General features: G+C 36.2%; 1 protein-coding gene across 1 annotated transcript in view; it reads right to left on the bottom strand.

Annotated features, from left to right (window-relative positions):
• Positions 1-16,879, bottom strand: part of rasgrf1 (Ras protein specific guanine nucleotide releasing factor 1) — a 52,752-nt gene extending 35,873 nt beyond the window's left edge. The window contains exons 1-2 of the mRNA XM_051134706.1: positions 16,268-16,879; positions 2,407-2,513 (exon numbers count right to left, since the gene is read on the bottom strand). Coding sequence (XP_050990663.1) covers positions 2,407-2,513; positions 16,268-16,543 — 383 coding nt within the window. The 5' untranslated portion in view covers positions 16,544-16,879. The remainder of the gene's footprint in view (positions 1-2,406; positions 2,514-16,267) is intronic.
• Positions 16,880-19,983: the final 3,104 nt, after the last annotated feature.

The raw sequence follows: 19,983 nt of genomic DNA, 5'->3' as shown, positions 1-19,983 counted from the left end.
ACCCTTTCGCTCCTTTATATAAAAAAAAAAAAAAAAAAAAAAATATATATATATATATATATATAAAAGAATATCTGTGTTCTGGTTAATTTTTATAGGGTTTCTAGAGTCTCAGAGTGTGCAATAGTATGAGTATATTTTTTGTGCGCAAAAATATGTACATTTTTGATGACTCAATATGTGCAATTCACCTTTATTCCTCAAGGTGACACTGTTTGATGGACAATAATGATGTGATGGGTTGGCAAAGCTAATTTTCAGCAGGTATTCCTCCAATCTTTAGAGTCACATGATCCTTCAGAAATGCTAACTTGGTGCTCAAAAAACATTTCTTATTATCCTCAATGTTAAAAACAGCTGCTTAATATTTTTTTGGAAACCATGATATATTTTGTAAGCATTCTTTGATGAAGTTCAAAAGAGCAGCATTTATTTAAAATAGACATTTTTGTGACAGGAAATAAATATCTTTACTGTAACTTGTGAAGAAATGAATATGTTTGCTGAATAAAAATATTATTTTGTTTCCTAAAAACCATTGAACGGTAGTATATAGTGCCTTAGAAATGTAGAGGATGGAAATAACTAATGTTATTTAGTCAAAAGAAAAATGTCACTAATAATATGGATGTGTTTAGCAATTTCATATATCTTCCTCTGCTTTTTTTTTTTTTTTTTTTTTTTTTTACAAAGACAGCCTTTTTTTGTGCTAGTGCATTAAAATGAAGAACAAACAATCATTGCTAGGTGTTATATTAAAGATGACACACAGAATGATGGGAAATGCAGTTTTGTCACTGCATTAACTGAAATGTGTAGTGTATTTTTAGCAAGCTTTTTGCTTTTATACATAAAATGTGAATGATTACTGTTTGTACACAATCAAAATTACTTAATCTTATTAAGCTAATTGTTATTTGGTTCCACTATGATTCTCAGAACTCAGAAAATGTAGGTTTAAAGAAAATCCTGAGTTTCCCACTGGTAAATCCTGACATGATGGTGACATGTTCGCTTATCTCATAAATGTGCTCATTTTGATGCTATTTACCTCTAAAACTCAATGCTAGTCATTGACAATGAATGTCTTACTGTACATATTATATGTGATGTTAATAGTGATTATTACTGATGTTATTCAATTTCAAAAGGTTTTAGAAGAACTGCATAATACATAGCAAAATATCTCCAACCATCAAAGATACAAGTCAAGGCTAACACAAATGTTGACAACTAAAAACCTTTAAACTACTAACAGCAGTAATAAACTAGAAACTAACAAACCATTATTTGATCTGTTTATATTACAGCACAAAAATGCACAATTCTTTCACTATATAACACAACTGTGTATACATTTGACACAGTTATACTGTATATTGTATATAAACACTGCATTTCTCTTAAGGTTAATGCTTCATGCCTTAACTTTCACATGAATGCGAACAAACAGAAAACATATCAGAATGCACATTTATCCTTGACTGCATTACGGCTCTTTGTTATTAAAGGCACAACATGTTGTGCTTTGTTTGTTAGCTCCCAACAGAGAATTCAAATTCGAAGTTCATTACTAAAAATAAACAATATTCCCAACAGAACCTCTGCAACATCCAAGACTGCTTAAACAAGCTTCAGGCTAATTATAGATAATGAGACATGGAATCTGTCCACTTCGCAAAAAAAATAAAAAAACAACCTCTTTATTCATTTCCCCCCTTCACATTTAAGCTGTGTGAATGGATCAGTATATGGAGCATAAACTAAAGCAGAGAATCTTCCCATCATGAGAAGACTTATCCCTAAGCACATCCTAACAAAGCGAGGAAAAAACTAGGAATACAGACTGAGCTTAAACATAAATGCACATAAATGCATATTTGTGACCCTGGACCACAAAACCAGTCATAAGTAGCGCGGCTAATGCACTGTATGGGTCAAAATTATGCATTTTTCTTTTATGCCAAAAATCATTAGGATATTAAGTAAAGATCATGTTCGATGAAGATATGTCATTGTAAATTTCATACTGTAAATATATCAAAACCTAATTTTTGATTAGTAATATGCATTGCTAAGAACTTCATTTGGACAACTCTAAAGGCGATTTTTCCAATATTTTAATTTTTTTGCACCCTCAGATTCCAGATTTTCAAATCTCTGTCAAATATTGTCCTATCTTAACAAACCGTACATCAATGGAAAACTTATTTACATGTAGAAATCTCAGTTCAGAAAAAAGTCCAGAAAAATGGACCCTCATGACTGTTTTTTTGATCCAGGGTCACATTTGTGCAACAAACAACATATGCATAGCCAAAACAGTGGCAACAAACATGGCAATTTAATCTCTATATATGTCAGTATATATGATCTTTTCAAATTTCACTGAAAGAGTTTACTTACCTGGCATGTGATATTGCTGCCACCCATTCATCGCAGTCCTTAACATCTTCTGTACGAAGCTCCAGAGCCTTCTGATTCTCATGGTTGAAGCTGACTGTGAAATAATACTGTAACACACAAAGAACAGGAACGCATGTTGACTACGATACTACACAAGGAATCTCATTTGCTATAGTGTATAACATATAGCCAATATTGCTTCTTAAGTGCTATAATCGGGTCCCCTAGTGTATCTACCAACCCAGAAAATGTTACGAGACAATCCAGAAACTTTGTTTTGGTAAGCCTTTCTCTGCATGCAAGTGAAAAAATGACGCGTGATTTTGCTCTGCTATTGACGTAGGAAGGGGATCTTATCAGTGTTGGGGGTAACGCATTGTAAGTAACGCAAGTTACGTAATATTATTAACTTTTTCCAAGTAACTAGTAAAGTACCGCATTATTTTTTAATTGATAAGAAAATATCTGAGGTACTTTTTTCAAATAAGTAACGCCAGTTACTTTTCCCCCCATTTATTGATTGAAAGTTCTCCTGTTGCCATGTTGAGAGAAATCGGGAGTAAGATGTTAGTTCTAGAATAAATGTGAACATGCATTAATTCATCTCACTTACAAAAAACAGATTCAGTATTCCTCAAAATAATAAAAAACAGTGAAATTCAACTCAGAATATGCTGCAAACCTGCAATAATTAAATATGTTAAATAATACAAATATCCTTTATGCATTTAATACCATTTTATTAACCGATGTCTTTGTTCCTGACCTTCGATGATCCAATTAGACCATACTAATAAGCAAAAATTACTCAAGATAATCTAACATTTGTTTTCCTTTTTTCTGCGGTTTACTGTACAGACTTAAATTTTTTTTTCTTAAAGCCTGAGGCTTTTACATTTACCAAAAATACAACTTTTTATATTAAAAACAAACAAGCAAGTCCTGCCCAGATTTAAAAAGTAACGCAAAAGTAAAGTAATGCATTACTTTCCATACAAAGTAACTAAGTAACGTAGCTACTTTTTTAGGGAGTAACTCAATATTGTAATGCTTTACTTTTAAAAGTAACTTTCCCAAACACGGAATCTTATTATAATAAGCGACAACTGCGTACCAGTTCTAACGCCATGACCTTCACAGACATAACTGACTGTGTTTTTATTACTTATGTATTTTTTTTATTATAACGTATTTGACAGTTTAAGGGCTGTATCACAATAATTTTTTTTCATATCAGTCGATATCGATAATTATCACAATATTTTTTGTTCTTTTCTTTTCTTATTTAATTTTTATTTCTTTTGTGAATGTGAAACAATGTTAAAGCTGTAAAAACCAGACAGTTAATTGTTGATTTAAACTATTCTTTATGGTCAAAACATGACAAACACTTGATGTTTTTTTTTTTTTTATTCTTTACACGTTTTCCAGTCATTTTTCCTTAGTTCTCTTAGTTCTGCATGTTTGAGTAATATTGTTTCAAATCAAGAAACAGGTTTGTGTTGCCTGATAATGTTAATAATAACATTTTTTCGTCTCTTAGAAATACACATTTGATAGTATGCGATTTGATAGAGTTAGGATACAAATGTAGATTTATGTTCATTATCAAAATCAGTAATATCTGTAAAAATTGTAGCCTCATAACCTAATTTTTATATGGTGAAATTTAATGATTCTGACTGATTTTTTTTTATTTATTTTTTTAAAATTAACTATTGCTCTTCCATAGTAGCATACATTTAGATCATGATAATAACACTAAAACCACAAATATAGCACCTAAATACCATGGTAAAAATGTAATATGGTTTCTAGGTATTTGTGTGAAAAACAGTAGGCTAGTCTAAATACGTTTAGTAAAATGCATAAACGCTATAGCTTAATCATAAAAAAATGTAATTCTATTCTATTACTTTTTGTTCAGTACATTTAATACATGTCTACATTAATAAAATAATAAAATTCGCACAAATATACCCACATTTCTGACACAATACCACTGTGCAGTTAGTGCTACTACAGTAAATCTGTGGTAAATGATGGCGATTTGTAGTTTCAATAGCCTTCTGACTGTATCTTTGCACACAGTGTTTCTCCTTTTTTTCAGTGCTGTTTCTCCTGGCTTTAAACCAAGTCATATGTGTTCTTCACTGAATTAAAGCGCTTTACTCTGGATCTTGCAGCGCTGTTTATGGGCCGAGACTCATCAGAGAGAGAACGCATCTGCTCTAGTAAGTTCGCACTGCCATTTGAACTTTGACTTGAGTGGATAAACAGTCGAAATGGTGGGCTTTAATTGACTAGTGCTCTTTTGTTCCACCTTTACCGCATAAACGTTATATCGAACAATTATTGAACTCCTGTTATCATTTATTGAGGAAATTTGTATTGCGTGATAATTATCCTTATCGATTTATTGGCCAGCCCTAAAAGAGAGAAGTACTTAGTTTAGTGTCATGTCTCACATGCTGTGTGCGCTTTCTGTGCATTCGTTTCGGATGTGTGAACTCAGAAAACCGTGTATCAGAAGTTGAAACTAATATTGTTTAAAACACATGATTTCAGCGCGATAGACGTGATAATCAAAACCAAAAAGATGTTTTTTGGCAGAGTTTCTGAGGCATGAGCTGTAAAGGCACAGCCATGTTCTAGAAAAGGGATGGGGAGCAGCAGATCATTTGCATTTAAAGAGACATGCACGAAAATGGCGTGTTTCAGCTTCCACTCAAAACAGGCATTTTCAAAATTATATGATAAATGATTTGTGAGGTATTTTAAGCTGAAACTTCACAGACACATTTTGGGGACACCCGAGACTTACAATATTACATATCGTAAAAAGGGGAATAATATGTGCCCTTTAAAATTTGATATATATGATACAAGACCTCCCTTCTGAGTTTATATTGTTATAATGGCAGCTAATTGTACATTATCCCTTAATAAAGTCCAGGGTTAAAAACCACTAGAAGGTTTTTCAAATTCACTGGAGGACCTGTGAATTTGAACTGCACTGGGCATTTGCCAAGAAGCTGAATTGTCCAAGAAGCTGATGAAAATTGGCACAAATGAATTAAAAATCTGGTATATAAGTCTTTGTGCAGTGAACAGCATTTTTGAAAGACTTCCAGTAAAAACTCAGCAACCCAGTTGAATACAACATAAAACATAAACAAGTTCTTTGCATATGCTAATACGACACAGTATTTCATGCATAACCTCACCAAGAACACCAGAAATAAAGAACTGCGTACTTCCACCTCCTTGATCTTTCGGACTGATGACTGAGAGTGCATGAAGAGTTCAGAGAACACAGAAAAGCATCTGCTGGGTCTGAGTGGATGTGCTGAGGGAAGCTTCCTTGCGCCTGAGATAGCTCCAGTTCTCCAGAGGAATACCATAAAACATGTAAACTGGGAGCATGGCGCATTACATAACTGTATGCTACCTGTTACCTAGCAACTCCTCTGTGCACTAGTGGCTATGGCTCTGTATGTGCTACCCGTTTCTCTCCATTTCAGAAAGCCAGGCCTTAGCACTGAATCCCCAACAACCTCCATTTCTGCTGCACGGCGGACCTTCAAGACGCCTCAGCGCTGCTAAATTACATCACAGCCGATTGTCTCATGCAGTGGAGACCCACTGAAAGCAGGAAACAAGAAAATGATGGTGCAAATGCACAGGTACTTATATATTTGGAAAACAGTACATAAAGAACTTATTATTCAAATAAAAGACTTGAATGGGCATCTCAAAGTGTTTCTCTCTGTTTCAACACATTTGACCATACTTCAGATTTCTGCAGTTTTTTCACAAAATCCTTGCATGAAATGCGAATAATTCTACAGGGTCTAACGGGTCACAAAATAACATGTAAGATCTGAACTGACTTCAAAATGACTTAACAATTTGAGCTAAGCTACAGTATCCTTCTTATTCTTCAATGCAGAAGCAAGCCATGGGCGAGACCTCTGGTTTATTAGCCACTATAGGGAAATGACGGGAAGACAACGTGCAGTAAATGGTACTGTTTGCGCTACAAACCATTGTGTTCATAATTAACATAACACATTAAAATAACATGGTAAGACACACCAATCTGCAATATCACGCAGCAAAACAAGCTGTTTTGTACAGCTAAAAATAGCTGGATGCGGATGAGACAGAAGCCACACCCATTAAATGGTTGCACCCACTGTTACAGGAAAAATAAGATGGATATAAATACAGTATATTGGATTTCAGAGATCATATAAAGGACTAAATGTATTTGTCATTCAGTTTTCTTCTGCAGTGCCATGAACAACCAAACCTTCACAACGCTTCACCGTTACAACTTTAGCCATCAACTTTACTACTGCTGCTGTCTACCACAGACGAAGGATTTATTTGGACAGTTTGGAAAAACAGAATTTTACAAAAATGAGTCAAACATACTGTAAAATGTTGTTGCTGGGGCACTTATAATAGTAGCTATGTTTCCATCACCCTGTTTTAAACAAGTGATGGAAACGTCTAATTTTGAAAAAAAAAAAAAAAAAAAAAAAAAAAATCCCTTAATTTCCAAAAAAGTTTTTATGCTGTCTTGAGGTGGTTTTGTACTACTTAATGGAAATAATGAGAGATGGAAACACATTAGCCCATTAATTTCTAAAGTAGCGAACATAACATTAAACCTACGTGACTAAATGGCTGTTTCCGCCACTGAATAAAAAATAAAAAAAAAGGTTCATTCGACTTTTTATCTCACAGTTCTGACTTTTTTTCTAAGATTTGCATGATACAAACTTGCAATTCTGACTTTTTTCTCAGAATTGGGAGACATAAACTCACAATTCTGACTTTTTTCTCGCAAATGCAAGTTTGTATCTCACAATTCTGACTTTTTTTCTGAATTGTGAGATAAAAACTCACAATTGTGAGTTATAAAGTCCAATTTGGAGAGGAAAAAAAGACTGATGTGTTCTCAGAATTGCAAATTTACAGTATATCTCACAATTGTGACTAAATAACTTGAAGCTGCATGTTATAAAGTCGGAACTGTGAGATTTAAATGTAATTCTGAGAAAAAACTGTAAATTGCCAGATATAAACTCGCAATTCTGAGAAAAAAATGTCTCAATTGTTAATTTGTCTCGCAATTCTGAAAAAAAGTCAGAATTGTGAGATAAAATGTCACAGTTACCTTTTTTAAATTTTTTATTTAGGAGGTGTTTACGAAGTTGTCTTTCCAGTTTTCCCCCTTTTTAAAGCAAATCCTCAAAAAACTCCTTTAAAGTGCATCCCGTAGATTACACTTCTTGTTCACAAATGAACATGTGTAACACTAATAAGCACACATTTACTTGAAGGTAAATTAAGACATCAACAACAGCAATAATAATAATATTAAAAAAGAAGCCCAATTTCACTGTTTTCAAATTCATTCATGTGTAAAATTCTATAGACCAATTTCGGTGTTTGCAAACAGTGTTGGGGTTTTTGTGGGCGGAGCCTATCTGGTGGCGAAAAATTACAGTTTTCAAGTAGCAGTCTACAGAAAGCCATAGAATAAAAAAATAAATAAGGTCAATTTGAGTTTATATTTCAAATTTCTGAATTAATTCTCTTAATTTCAAGATTATATCTCACTATTGTTGAGTTAAATCAAGTTAAAAGTCCAAACTAGGAGACATAAACTTGCATTTGCAAGAAAAAAGCCAAAATTATGATGTAAATGTTATGTAAAATGTTGTAGGTTTAAACAGTATTTCATGCTGTAACTGTGGGGCTAGTACAATATGTCCCCAATGATCTGCATTAGTGAATATTATGTGGACCTATTGTTTAAATCAAATGTATGCTTTAAAAGTAGAATAATCATAGCAGGTTTCATCCATTTAAATGTGTTTAACTTCAAATGGCGTCTTTGGCGACATTTTCTATGAAAATGATTTGCCTTACGATTCTGACATTAAGGTACAACAATACATTTTTTCTCTTATTCTATGGATTTTACCCGTTTCCCTACACTTGTTACCAATGTTTTTCTGTCACCACAATGCACACGGCAGCAAGTGACATAACTGTGACGTCTACTCCAAACTGGTCTATAAAGCTTTACTGAGCGAGCAAGAGAAACTAAAATGGGCGGGGCTTAACAACAGTCAATTGTTGTTGATCTCAGGTGCATTTAGGGATTGATCACATTGACATACCAGTTTCCTGCACCATGCGGTGAATAATTGGAAAGAAGTCTAAAAGTCTGTGGTTGACATGAAATCATTACCAGATGTTCATGTAGTGGAACCTTACATTTTGACTGAAGGATTGTAGGCACTTTATAAAGCTCAGCACTGTTAACTTGTTAAATCAACCAATAACAAAGTCTAATTCACCAATCTGAACCAAAAACAAATCTGCAAACCAACAAACCTTAAAAACTCCCATCTTCATAATCATTAAATATGCAGTTTTCTGTCAGTGCTACCCAGCTGACGATGCTTATTAAAAACACTGATGCATGGGGGAAAAAACATGCGTTAAAGCCTTTTAAATTGCCCATATATGTTCTTCCTGTGACGCTGATCTTTTAGACATATATTGTTGAAATTCTATGGTTTGAAGTATGCTGTTTCTTTTTCTTTTTCCTTTCCATGAGCAAGGTTTCCATGAGTTATGTATATTCACACACCTAACAGACTTTTTTGGGAGTTTTTGAGTGTATAAAATCATAATATGGAACATATGAAGAACAATGCTAAAAATGTTTGAATTCTAGTATAAACTGGCAACAGCAAAGCAAATGTGCTCAGATAATGTTACAAAATCAGATAATGCTTGAAATAAACAATATGACATTCAAAAGTAATAGTTGTTATCTTCAAGCACAGCCTGTTTAAACAAAACAAAGGAACTGTAAATGACATATTATGAAAGTTGCTGTATAATGTATAAGTTCATTCTTTCATTAGACATCGATGCATCTCTGCTCTGCAACCTGTTACCTGTCACGTCAGCTTTTGCTAAATGAAGTGAACCATGGTTTTGGGAAAGGAAAGGGCCTGTAAAGGAATAAAAGTGTACCCCCGTGACTGTTACGAGTCAAATCCATAATGCACAGCATTATGCACAGCCTGTATGGTCTATTTTTTGCACCGTTCATGTTCGCACACCTCTGTAAAGGACAATTTTTATTATGTCAGTCTTGAGCGCTAATGCAAGTGCAATCTGCAAGGAGACCAAAATAGCAAGCATCAGTAAGTCTACATGCACTCGCTCATTCTGTTGAGCTGCAAAAATGCAGCTGTTCCCAAAAGAGAGATGAGTGTTTTGCTATAAATGGGCCCTGACCCCTCAGAGGTACTGAACAGAACAAATTTAGCCCAAACAGCGTTAGCATTAATGAAGGAGGCGCAACGCACTGCTACATGCTCCCGCAACACACACACACACACACACATCATCCCTCCAACCACTCTTTTTCTCATGCAAATAGGAGTTGCCATAGGAACCATGGGCTAAAATGCAGATATATTAAAGAAGGGCCAATAAATGAATGGTAGAGCAGAGTGATTGGTATGGAAATACAATGACAATGAAAGGGAAAGGTAGCGGGATGGTTTTCAATAAAACACAAATTTGTGTTGAATGCGCCAATACGCACATTGCCCAAAAGCACCTTTGTGCCGAGTAAGTGCTTTTTTAGATTAGAGAATGAACAGTGCAATTTAAAAAAAAAATACTAAATTTGATTAGAAATTACAATGGATGTGGAGACCGGTCTACAAATTGTAATCCGTGCATCTCGGACTGAAAGTAAATATACACCTGTGCACCTGTGTACCACCAAACTCTAGATTAAATAGAGCGTCCCACTTTTTTGCTCCTGTTTCTGTGAGTTGGCACACCTGGAGAAAGAGAAGGATTGTATAATGCTAAATATGAATATGGAACAAACACTACAAGAAGATCACAAGAGGTTACAAAAACCTCATTAGGTCTACAGACTTTAGGTGAAGGATCTGGAATAAACAGGATAAAAAATCTCAACGTAGGGGTTTAAAGGGGTAGTTCATCCAAAAATGAAAATTCTGTCATTAATTACTCACATTTTGTTCTAAACCTGTTAGACCGTCGCTCATCTCCAGAACACAAATTAAGATTTTTTGGATGAAATCCGACAGCTTTCTGACCTGCACAGACAGCAACACAACTGCCACGTTTAAGGCCCAGAACGGTAGTAAGAACATTGGTAAAATAGTCCATGTGACATCAATGGTTCAACCTTAATTTTATGATGCTACAAGAATACTTTTTGGGCGCAAAGAAAACAAAAAAACAACTTTATTTGACAATTTCTTCTCTTCCGTGTCTGTCTTTGACGAAAGTACCACAACTCATGCATTCAAAAAGTATTCTAGTAGCTTCATAACATTCACACAAATGTCACATTGACTATTTTAACAGTGTGCTTACTACCTTTCTAGGCCTTGAATGTGGTAGTTGCGTTGCTGTCTATGGTCAGAAAGCTGTCAGATTTCATCAAAAATATCTTAATTTGTGTTTCAAAGAAGAACGAAGATCTTACAGGTTTGAAACGACATGAGGGTGAGTAATTAATGACAGAATTTTAATTTTTGGGTGAACTATCCCTTTAAAGGTCCACTGAAGTGCCTTGAAACAAGCACCGTTACTCTACCGTAGTGACTGAAACAGGAAAACAGGGCGGGACATATCGAGCAGCCCAGCCCCCTTTTTTAAAATAGCCAATAACGTTTCATTTATTTCTGCTTGAGCCAGAGTGTTGAGCTCGGCAAAGCCGCATTTGACAGCCAACAGTCTAAATGATTACCCCCTATTTAATATGAAACTCTTACTAAAACAAAATAGTGATCATAATCATGCTGAGGCTGTGTGGTTTTAAAAGTGTTTAATATATGCCGACTCCGACTGCCGACTCCACTCGGCGCGATCGCGTCTCTGGACCAGAGCTAAAATCCGGAACAGACTGTGCGCGCTGCCGTGGTTTGCGTGACACAATGCAAAACCACACCTCATTTGCCCCAATCAAAAGCATATTTACACAGTCTGAATCGTTCCCTATCGCCTTCATTGTGCACTACATGCCATTCATCATACAGAAAATACTAACACTGTGAACAAGTGACCGATCTCAGCCGCAGGTTCAGCAGTTATTTATAGTGTAGGGTGCAGGATGCTTCGGATTCTAGAGATCATTTGATTGGACAGAAAGCTTTTTTTTATTATTATTAAAGATTTATTTTTTTGGCATTTTTGCCTTTGTTGTATAGGACAGATCAGACATGACGTGAAGTGGGAGAGAGAGAGAGGGGCGGGATCAGGAAAGGTCCTCAAGTCAGGATTCGAACACAGGACGCCCGTAACGCAAAGGCGATGTACGTCGGCGCGCTGCCCACAAGGTTATCGGTGCCGACACTGGACAGAGAGCTTGATGAGAAGCTGAAGTGCAGCGTGATGTCATCAAAATCGTTGATTCATATTGGCGGAGGTGAGATACTGTCAGTTTTGAATGCTTATATCTCATAAAGTTCTCTCGTTTTGGAGCACACTAGCTTATAGAGAACTTAACATATTCATACTAAAAGTCAAAAAATTTTCATTTTGATTTCATGGGGACTTTAAGACCATGACATTTTTAAAATTATTAAGTTAATGAAATTTCTCAGTCAAATGAGGAAAAGACAACACAGACTCATGAAAATACGTCCCTCCATATACATTTCTGCAACATCGTAATTACGTACCTTACTGCATGTTTCGTGACAGTTTTTAAAGTGAAATGTCCAGAGAGTGGTGCTAAAACATACATTCAATATGTGTCCGAAGCACGTTTTTTTATCACGCTCATACAGGCACATATTTCTGCATTTTTATTATGCAGCTTGAGGTGTTGCAGCAGTTCAGAATTCAAATATCTGGTTAGTGTCACTAAAGACTGCAAATATCCCCTACACCAAACCCAACCAATAGTGTTAACAAATGCAAAAGTGATAAAAAATGCATTTATTGATGCAGCCATGCTATTTTGACTTTCTTATGCGGATTTGAGCTGTTTTGTCAAACTGCAGTTTCACAGGGTTCGCACTGGAGCTCATCAGCACTGTATCATGTGAGTTACCAAGCAAACCTACTGAATTAGAAAACTCATGCATATGAAGCTGTATATATGATGACAACCTTCAAAAGTATTAGTTTTCAAATCGTGCAGGATGTTAAAATTGTTTTGAAGTCATAACATAATATTCTGCAAGTAACTGTGAAAATTAGGCTTTATTAATCAAAACTCTGTATCTGTAAATCATACTTTGTGTGAAAAGGAATAAAAGTTGTTTGAGTTTTACTGCATCTAGTGTACATTTCAACTGGAAACTGGAGTGATTCATACATATAGGTGCATTATTCACTTTTGTAGAAATGTATATAGAGGCACGTATTTCCAATGAGCCTATGCTGGGAAAAGAAGTGTGCTTACTCAAGACACGTGAGAAACTGTAATGCATTATTATTATGTAAACTACGATTCATAAAATATGTAAATAAATGTATGCACACAAGTGGAAGACCAATAAAAGCATCTATACTGACTTCTCTGCTCAAGACAAGCAATATTAGTAAAGCAGGCATCGTACATGATTTCCTTTTCGGTGAAAACCGAAAGCTTGTCAGTGTAAAATTATTTATGCAAATGAGTTACACTGAATGAGGTTATTCATATAAGGGGTGAAGCGTGCGTGACTCTATCAACCACTGAGCTGTTGATCGTGAGGTAACGTCGCTCTAACCACGCTCTGTTCTTTAGAGGATGACAGACATGCACAGCATCAAACTCCATGCCGCATCCTGCTTTGTCAGCACAGGGACAGCTGTTCACAGGAAGGTCCTAGACTCACGTTGAATTGCGGTCCTTACACACAGAGATAAGCACTGCAGGCTGAAGACACAGCCAGGCAGGTTTAACCAAGGTAAAACATCTTCAGCCACGTCAGTTTCCATCATTGGCTAGTAGTCAAAAGTCGTGCTTGTAAAACAAAACACAACTGATGCAGCTTTTCAGAGATTTTGTTTCAGAATAAGCTACCGTATGTTTCAGATTTCCATGTGTCGCATCAGGTTGCTAAATATTAAAGGTACGCTCATTTAGTATTTAGTTTACATTTTGCTGGCTTTCATACTGACACCTACAGGTTCACACTGCTTTTGCGCCTGCATGTCAATATTTATCATTTCTGTCATGCATGCATCTATAAAGTCCACATTCTTGGACTCCATCCCAACAAATTTTGTGCATTGTTGGGGGTTCGTGCTGGTGCGCAGTATGTCGCGAGCTCTCTCCTTGTATAATGCAGTGCGGCTGTCTTAGACTGAGACATTTGGTGGTGTGCTGGCTATGGCCACCACTTGACGTCCTGCCGTTTGTCCTCGCTCTGTGGAACTGCGGGTTGTCACTTCAACATGGACCGCTTGAGTGGACATTTTATTTTTCCACTCTTACTGATTCTTTTTGGACTCTCTGGTGGATCACACATGCAGATCAGAATGATAATTTCATGTTTATAGTTTATAAACAATGAAGAAGTGTTTTATTAATAGTGTTGTTGTTGTTGTTATCATTAGAAACCCATTCTCTCAAACCGAGAACTGATTTAACGATAACTTACAAACATTTGTGACCCTGGACCACAAAACCAGTCATAAGGGTAATTTTTGTTAGGATAGGACAATATTTGGCCGAGATACAACTATTTGAAAATCTGGAATCTGAAGGTGCAAAAAATCTAAATATTGAGAAAACCACCTTTAAAGTTGTCCAAATGAAGTTTTTAGTAATACATATTACTGATTAAAAAATTAAGTTTTGATATACTAACGGTAGGAAATTTACAAAATATCTTGGAACACGATATTAGTATCCTAATCATTTTTGTCATAAAAGAAAAATCAATAATTTTTACCCATACAATGGTCACTACAAATATGGTCCAGGGTCACAGTTAAAAACAGATTTCCTGTTAGCTATGAGGCTGTTAATTGTTTTTGTTGATGCAATTGTGTTGAGTAGAGAACTTCTTGGTGATAAACTACACTACCCATAATTCTGAAAAAAAATGCACCAATCAAAAAATTACAACAAACAGGACACGACTGAGCGCTGTTAAATGACTTAAATATTTGTATATATGTGCATATTTTGCGATAAACATAAAATACACAGTTACTATAATAATCATCATCTTTAAATCAATAGTTTTGTATTTATCTACGGTGCGATTTTTGCTTCAAATCAAATGTTGTATTATTGTGATTCATCTCGTAGCTGGTTGGTATGGTTTATGGCTTTTAACTAAGTCCTTTTTTAAATTCCTAAGGGAAAAATACTTCCATAACCAAAGTGGACGGGCACTGTTGGTCATGTGATCTCAACATGGTGGCCTCCATTAAAAGACCACCCGATCCCAGCAGCTTTTCTCACGCAAGTGATAACACTTTAATCACATTTGTCAGCTATCCATTTCTTTATCTCTAACATGCTCAGACAAGCTGGAGAGCATGTTTAATTTACATCATCTACACGTTTTTATAGGACCATGAAGCTATTTTCTAGTAAAAATGATAATGCATAATCACTCTGAACTCGGCACAAACCACATAACATTGTTATAACTATGTTTCAGTGACGACAAATATACAATGTACTTTAAAATATCTTAAAACAAAGATGTTATGCCATCTTTGAAGGAGTCACAAGGTTCAGCCTAATCAGCAGCAGTCAGTGTTGGATCCCAACAACACAAATAAAGAAAACTAAATGCTGCACAACACCTTTTCAGACGCCCAAACAGCGTCTTGTGAACATAAAGTTCAGTTTTGGGAACGATTTGTTATTAAACACGTTGTGAAGACGCAGTTGCCAAGGTAGGATGCTATTAATATCAGCGCGGGAATTAAATCAATACGTCAAACAGACTGCGATTCTACGCCAGTTTTCCGCATGATGGCGACTCTGAGGTTTATAAAGTGCTTCTCTAGCGTCATTTTCTCTCTTGTGTGAAGCAGAGAGCGGAACAGTCGAAACTTAAATGTCTCTGAGGAGAAACGCTGATAAATAACATCCTTTTTCCTGGAAAGCCAAATGATGAAACACTGAACTTAAAACGGTAAACTGTTGACTGTCATTAGTGTTTATACCTAAAGACAAACAAGTTTGCTGCATTAAGTACTAAAATAATTCTGTCATGATTTTATGTTGTTATACATTCTGGGAGATCACAGCATCAGTCACCATTCGCTTTGATTGTATATTGTTTCATACAGTGAAAGTGAACGGTGACTGAAGCTGTCTTCGTTTTGAGTTCCACAGACTAAAGTAAGTCATACAGGGTTAAAACAACATGAGGGTGAGTATATCCGTTTGGATGAACTAGACCTTTAATGACAAAGAACATAGTAGCCTATATTTGTAATCAATTTATAATTTATGTAACCACACGGAATCAATCTGTCAGTACGCATATTATGTAACATGCACGATGGATTTGTACAGTAATGTCATCTCGCGTAAAAGATGCTCATTTCCAAGGGAAAAAAGTAGATATGTGAGATAAACCCTATTGAACAAACACAGGAAATATGAGGTGCAAAAATCCCCGAGCGCTGAGCAAAATTGTTGGTTGTGTCGGGCGCATGCTCATCATCTTTACGCATAAAACAAACCCCCAGTTGCTGCTGGCTGGAAACAGAATGAGCATTTTCAGTTGCCTTACCTCAAAAGTAACTCTATTCTAACGCTCTACATACAGAAGTATGAAGCAAAGTTGTCATTCCGTTTGTTTCGTACCTGTTTTTCTAAGCACTCCTTGGCTGAGAGTGAAGGTTTGGGTGAGGGCGACCTGTCACACACACATCCCTCCAACAGGTATAATCCCGAGGGTCGCGAACTGGACTCGCTCTCAAAATAAAAAAGCATATTTTGCAACAGAGCAAACCACTTGGTGTGCCATTTTGTGTTGTCGGAGCTCTTTTTGCTTAAGCAGCCTCGCCTCGTGCCATCTTTCTTTGCCAAAAGACCCAGGTAGGTGACATGACCATCATTAAGTCGAATTCCCTTCTGCATTTTTGTGGAGAAGATGCTGGTTTTGGGGAGGGGAACGGCTTGTTTTGGTCCTTACATCTTCTTAGCGCGATATCCCCGAGCAGACGGGCACTTTGTGGATTAGAAACGAAGCCTGGCACGTTCTGCCCATCCGCTGCAATCACCGCCTTGGCATGAAGTAGGGAAGAAGCGCAGAGGAAAACGAAGAATGCCAAAGTCTACCATCGTAGTGTTGTCGAATGCGTTCGGGCTTTGGGAAAAAGGTACAAAAATGCCACCCGTTGCCTCTTCTGTGACGCAGTGAGCGCGGAGAATTAGGCTACAGTGTATGCGAGTGATGGTTTGTCGCGTTCTCACGTGAAATTCTCTCTAAACCAGTGCGCGCGCTCACTGCTGAATGAGGCAGTGGCGTCACGTGATCCGGTTTCAGAACCTCGGACAGAGAGACAAACGTAGGCTACTTTTACAGTCACTTGAGTTCATTTTAGATCTGTTGCACAGATCCAGACCCGTTTTCAAACTGTATTGCATTAAATGTTACCACGTGCCATGTTTGAACTAATGGTAACACGTTTGAAGTGTCTCATACACCACAAACTGTGCGTTTCAATGCTGCATAGAGGCGGCAAAATAGCCGATTTACAACAGAAGAAATTTTAATGGTAGAAATAATGCTACAAAAAAGTGTGTAATCCGCGTCCAACTATTTTTTTAGTTTTACTGCTTGATATTGCAAATTGGTGTCTTACAATATTATTTTAATGTATTATCATAATTATGAACACACTGGTTTGTAGTGCAAACAGTTTTTATCATTTACTGCACAATGTTATTCTTCCCGCTATTTCCCTATTGCGGCTAATGAACCGGAACTCTCAACCCGAACCAGAAGTGTCCTAAGTACACACGATGTGACGCGACGCCGCAACACGCGATAAAAGGTATCTTTTCCATGTTATTCATTGTTTCTGTCCTAATTAATTTTTGTTCTAATTTTAGAAACTTAAAAAATTTCCGTGAAGTCGCGGCTGGAACAGCAACATGTAAACTATGACACTGATAATCTCAAGTGCTGATTAGGTGCTTCATTCAATGTTAAAAGTGTCTAATGTGAGTCTGAATATTATATTGCATTACATTTATAGCCATAATGAAAGCAACAACAGATAATTTACCTCAGGTCTTGAAAATAAATGAAAGCAAACTTGTACATTAAAAGAGAAGTCCACTTCCAAAACAAAGATTTACATATGATGTACTCAACCCCTTGTCATCCAAAATGTTCATGTCTTTCTTTCTTCAGTCATAAAGAAATTGTTTTTTGAGGAAAACATTCCTGTATTTTTCTCCATATAATGGACTGATATGGTGCCCAGATTCTGAACTTCCTAAATGCAGTTTAAATGCAGCTTCAAACAATCCCAAATGCGGTTGTAAACAATCCCAGCTGAGGAAGAAGGGTCTTATCTAGCGAAATGATCTGATATTTTCATTAAAAAAATACAATTTAAATACTTTTTATAATCTCAAACACTTGTCTTGCCTTTCTCTCCATGAACTCTGTGTACTCTGACTCAAGACAGTTAGGGTATGTCGAAAAACTCCAATCATATTTTCACCCTTAACTTCAAAAATCATTTCAAAATCATCCTACATCACTGCAGAAGTTCCAACCCAGTCTTTGCAACGTGTACATGCAAAGAAGATCAAACACCCTTAACAAAAAAGGTAAAACAGTGATATAGGTTGATTTCAAAGTTGAGGGAGAACATGAGATGGGAGTTTTTCAACATACCCTAACTGTCATGAACTGGAAAAAACTGTCCAAGCAGAGTAAGACAAGATGAGCATTTGACATTAAAAAGTATATAAATTGTATTATTTTCATTAAAATAACCGATTGTTATGCTAGATAAGACCCTTCTTTCTCAGCTGGAATCATTTACAACTGCATTTGGGATCGTTTGAAGCCACATTTAAACTGCATTTTGGAAGTGTAAAATCGGGGCACCATATCAGTCCATTATATGAAGAAAAACGCAGAAATGTTTTCCTCAAAAAACATAATTTCTTTACAACTGAAGAAAGAAAAACATGAACATCTTGGATGACAAGGGGGTGAGTAAATTATTTGTAAATTGTTGTTCTGGAAGTGGAGTTCTGCTTTAACTCAATATTACAGGTTTTTAAACTAAAGCACTTTTTAAATGCCTTGTTAGCTAACGGCTTCGTCTTGTTGTGTTGTGTTAGTTTAGCAAAAGTATCCTTTCATTAAAGATTTATTTTTGACCTTTATTATGATAGGACAGATCAGAGATGACAAGAAACAAAGTGGGAAAGAGAAAAGGTCCTCGAGCCAGGATTCGAACTCAGGACGCCCACAGCGCAACAGCGCTGTTTGTCAGCACGCTGATCACAAGGCTATCGGTGCCCCTCAGCGAAAGTATGTTGTGAGGTCTACTGAATACATAAATATTAAAACATGCGAATAATCACAGCTGCATCGCAGGTGCTCCAGGAACTTGCTCTTGAGTGCAGAGCAATATGGCGGATGGCTTACATATAGTGGGCCATAAAAACAGCCTCTAATATGGCATCTAAACATACATATCTATGGCTGTATGACCAATCATAAGCAAGCACTGAAAACTGTCTGTTTTATCCATCTTTTTTGCAAGAGTGGGCATGGCCATTTGTAAATTTTATGTGTGTGGCTTCCTGTCTCATTCACGTCCAGCTATTTTTAGCTGTACAAAACAGCTCATTTTGCTGCTTGACATTGCAAACTGGTGTGTCTTACCATATTATTTTAATGTATTATCTTAATTATGAACACAAACAAAAGAAAGAAACTCAGGTTTGGAATGACAATTAGGGTGAATAAATGACATAATTTTCATTGTTGGGTGAACTATCCCTTTAAGACTGCACTGATGCTGCATTTTATTTACACACAAGCAACGCCGCATCAGACCTGCCTTAAATGCTATGGGCTGAGGTGCATCTCAATTGGATATCTTAACATGTGGAAATGCATTTAACTTGCTTATATTAAAAAATGCTTTATGATTATGAAATAGCTTCTCTAATCAATTGTCTTTTTTCAACAAAATCAATTAAAACTGCTTTCAAAAGCATTATTTTCCTTGGAATTATCATTTAAGCTCACTAAACATTCTTATTACATGTTCAGAGGTATTATTGCTCTTTTAGGTAGCTCTATGGCTTGTCCGACCAATGCGTTTATCTGTAATCAATTGTGTGAATGATCATTAGTGGTCGATTAGCAGTAAATCATGCAGGGCTTTGCATTTGCTCAGTTAATCAAAGGAGCATTTGCAATGAGCGGTACACTTCCTGCCACCCCGCAGGAAAGCTTGTTTTGCATCTCTCAGGGTTGTTGCACTTTCAGTGCACCCTACGAAGATTTCTAAGAAAAACATTTGTCTTTGAAGATAATT

Source organism: Labeo rohita, chromosome 18 (assembly GCF_022985175.1).
Source record: "Labeo rohita strain BAU-BD-2019 chromosome 18, IGBB_LRoh.1.0, whole genome shotgun sequence".
Classification (NCBI taxonomy): Eukaryota; Metazoa; Chordata; class Actinopteri; order Cypriniformes; family Cyprinidae; genus Labeo; species Labeo rohita.
The sequence above is the reverse complement of the archived record's forward strand: the minus strand, read 5'-3'. Positions and strand labels throughout refer to the sequence as shown.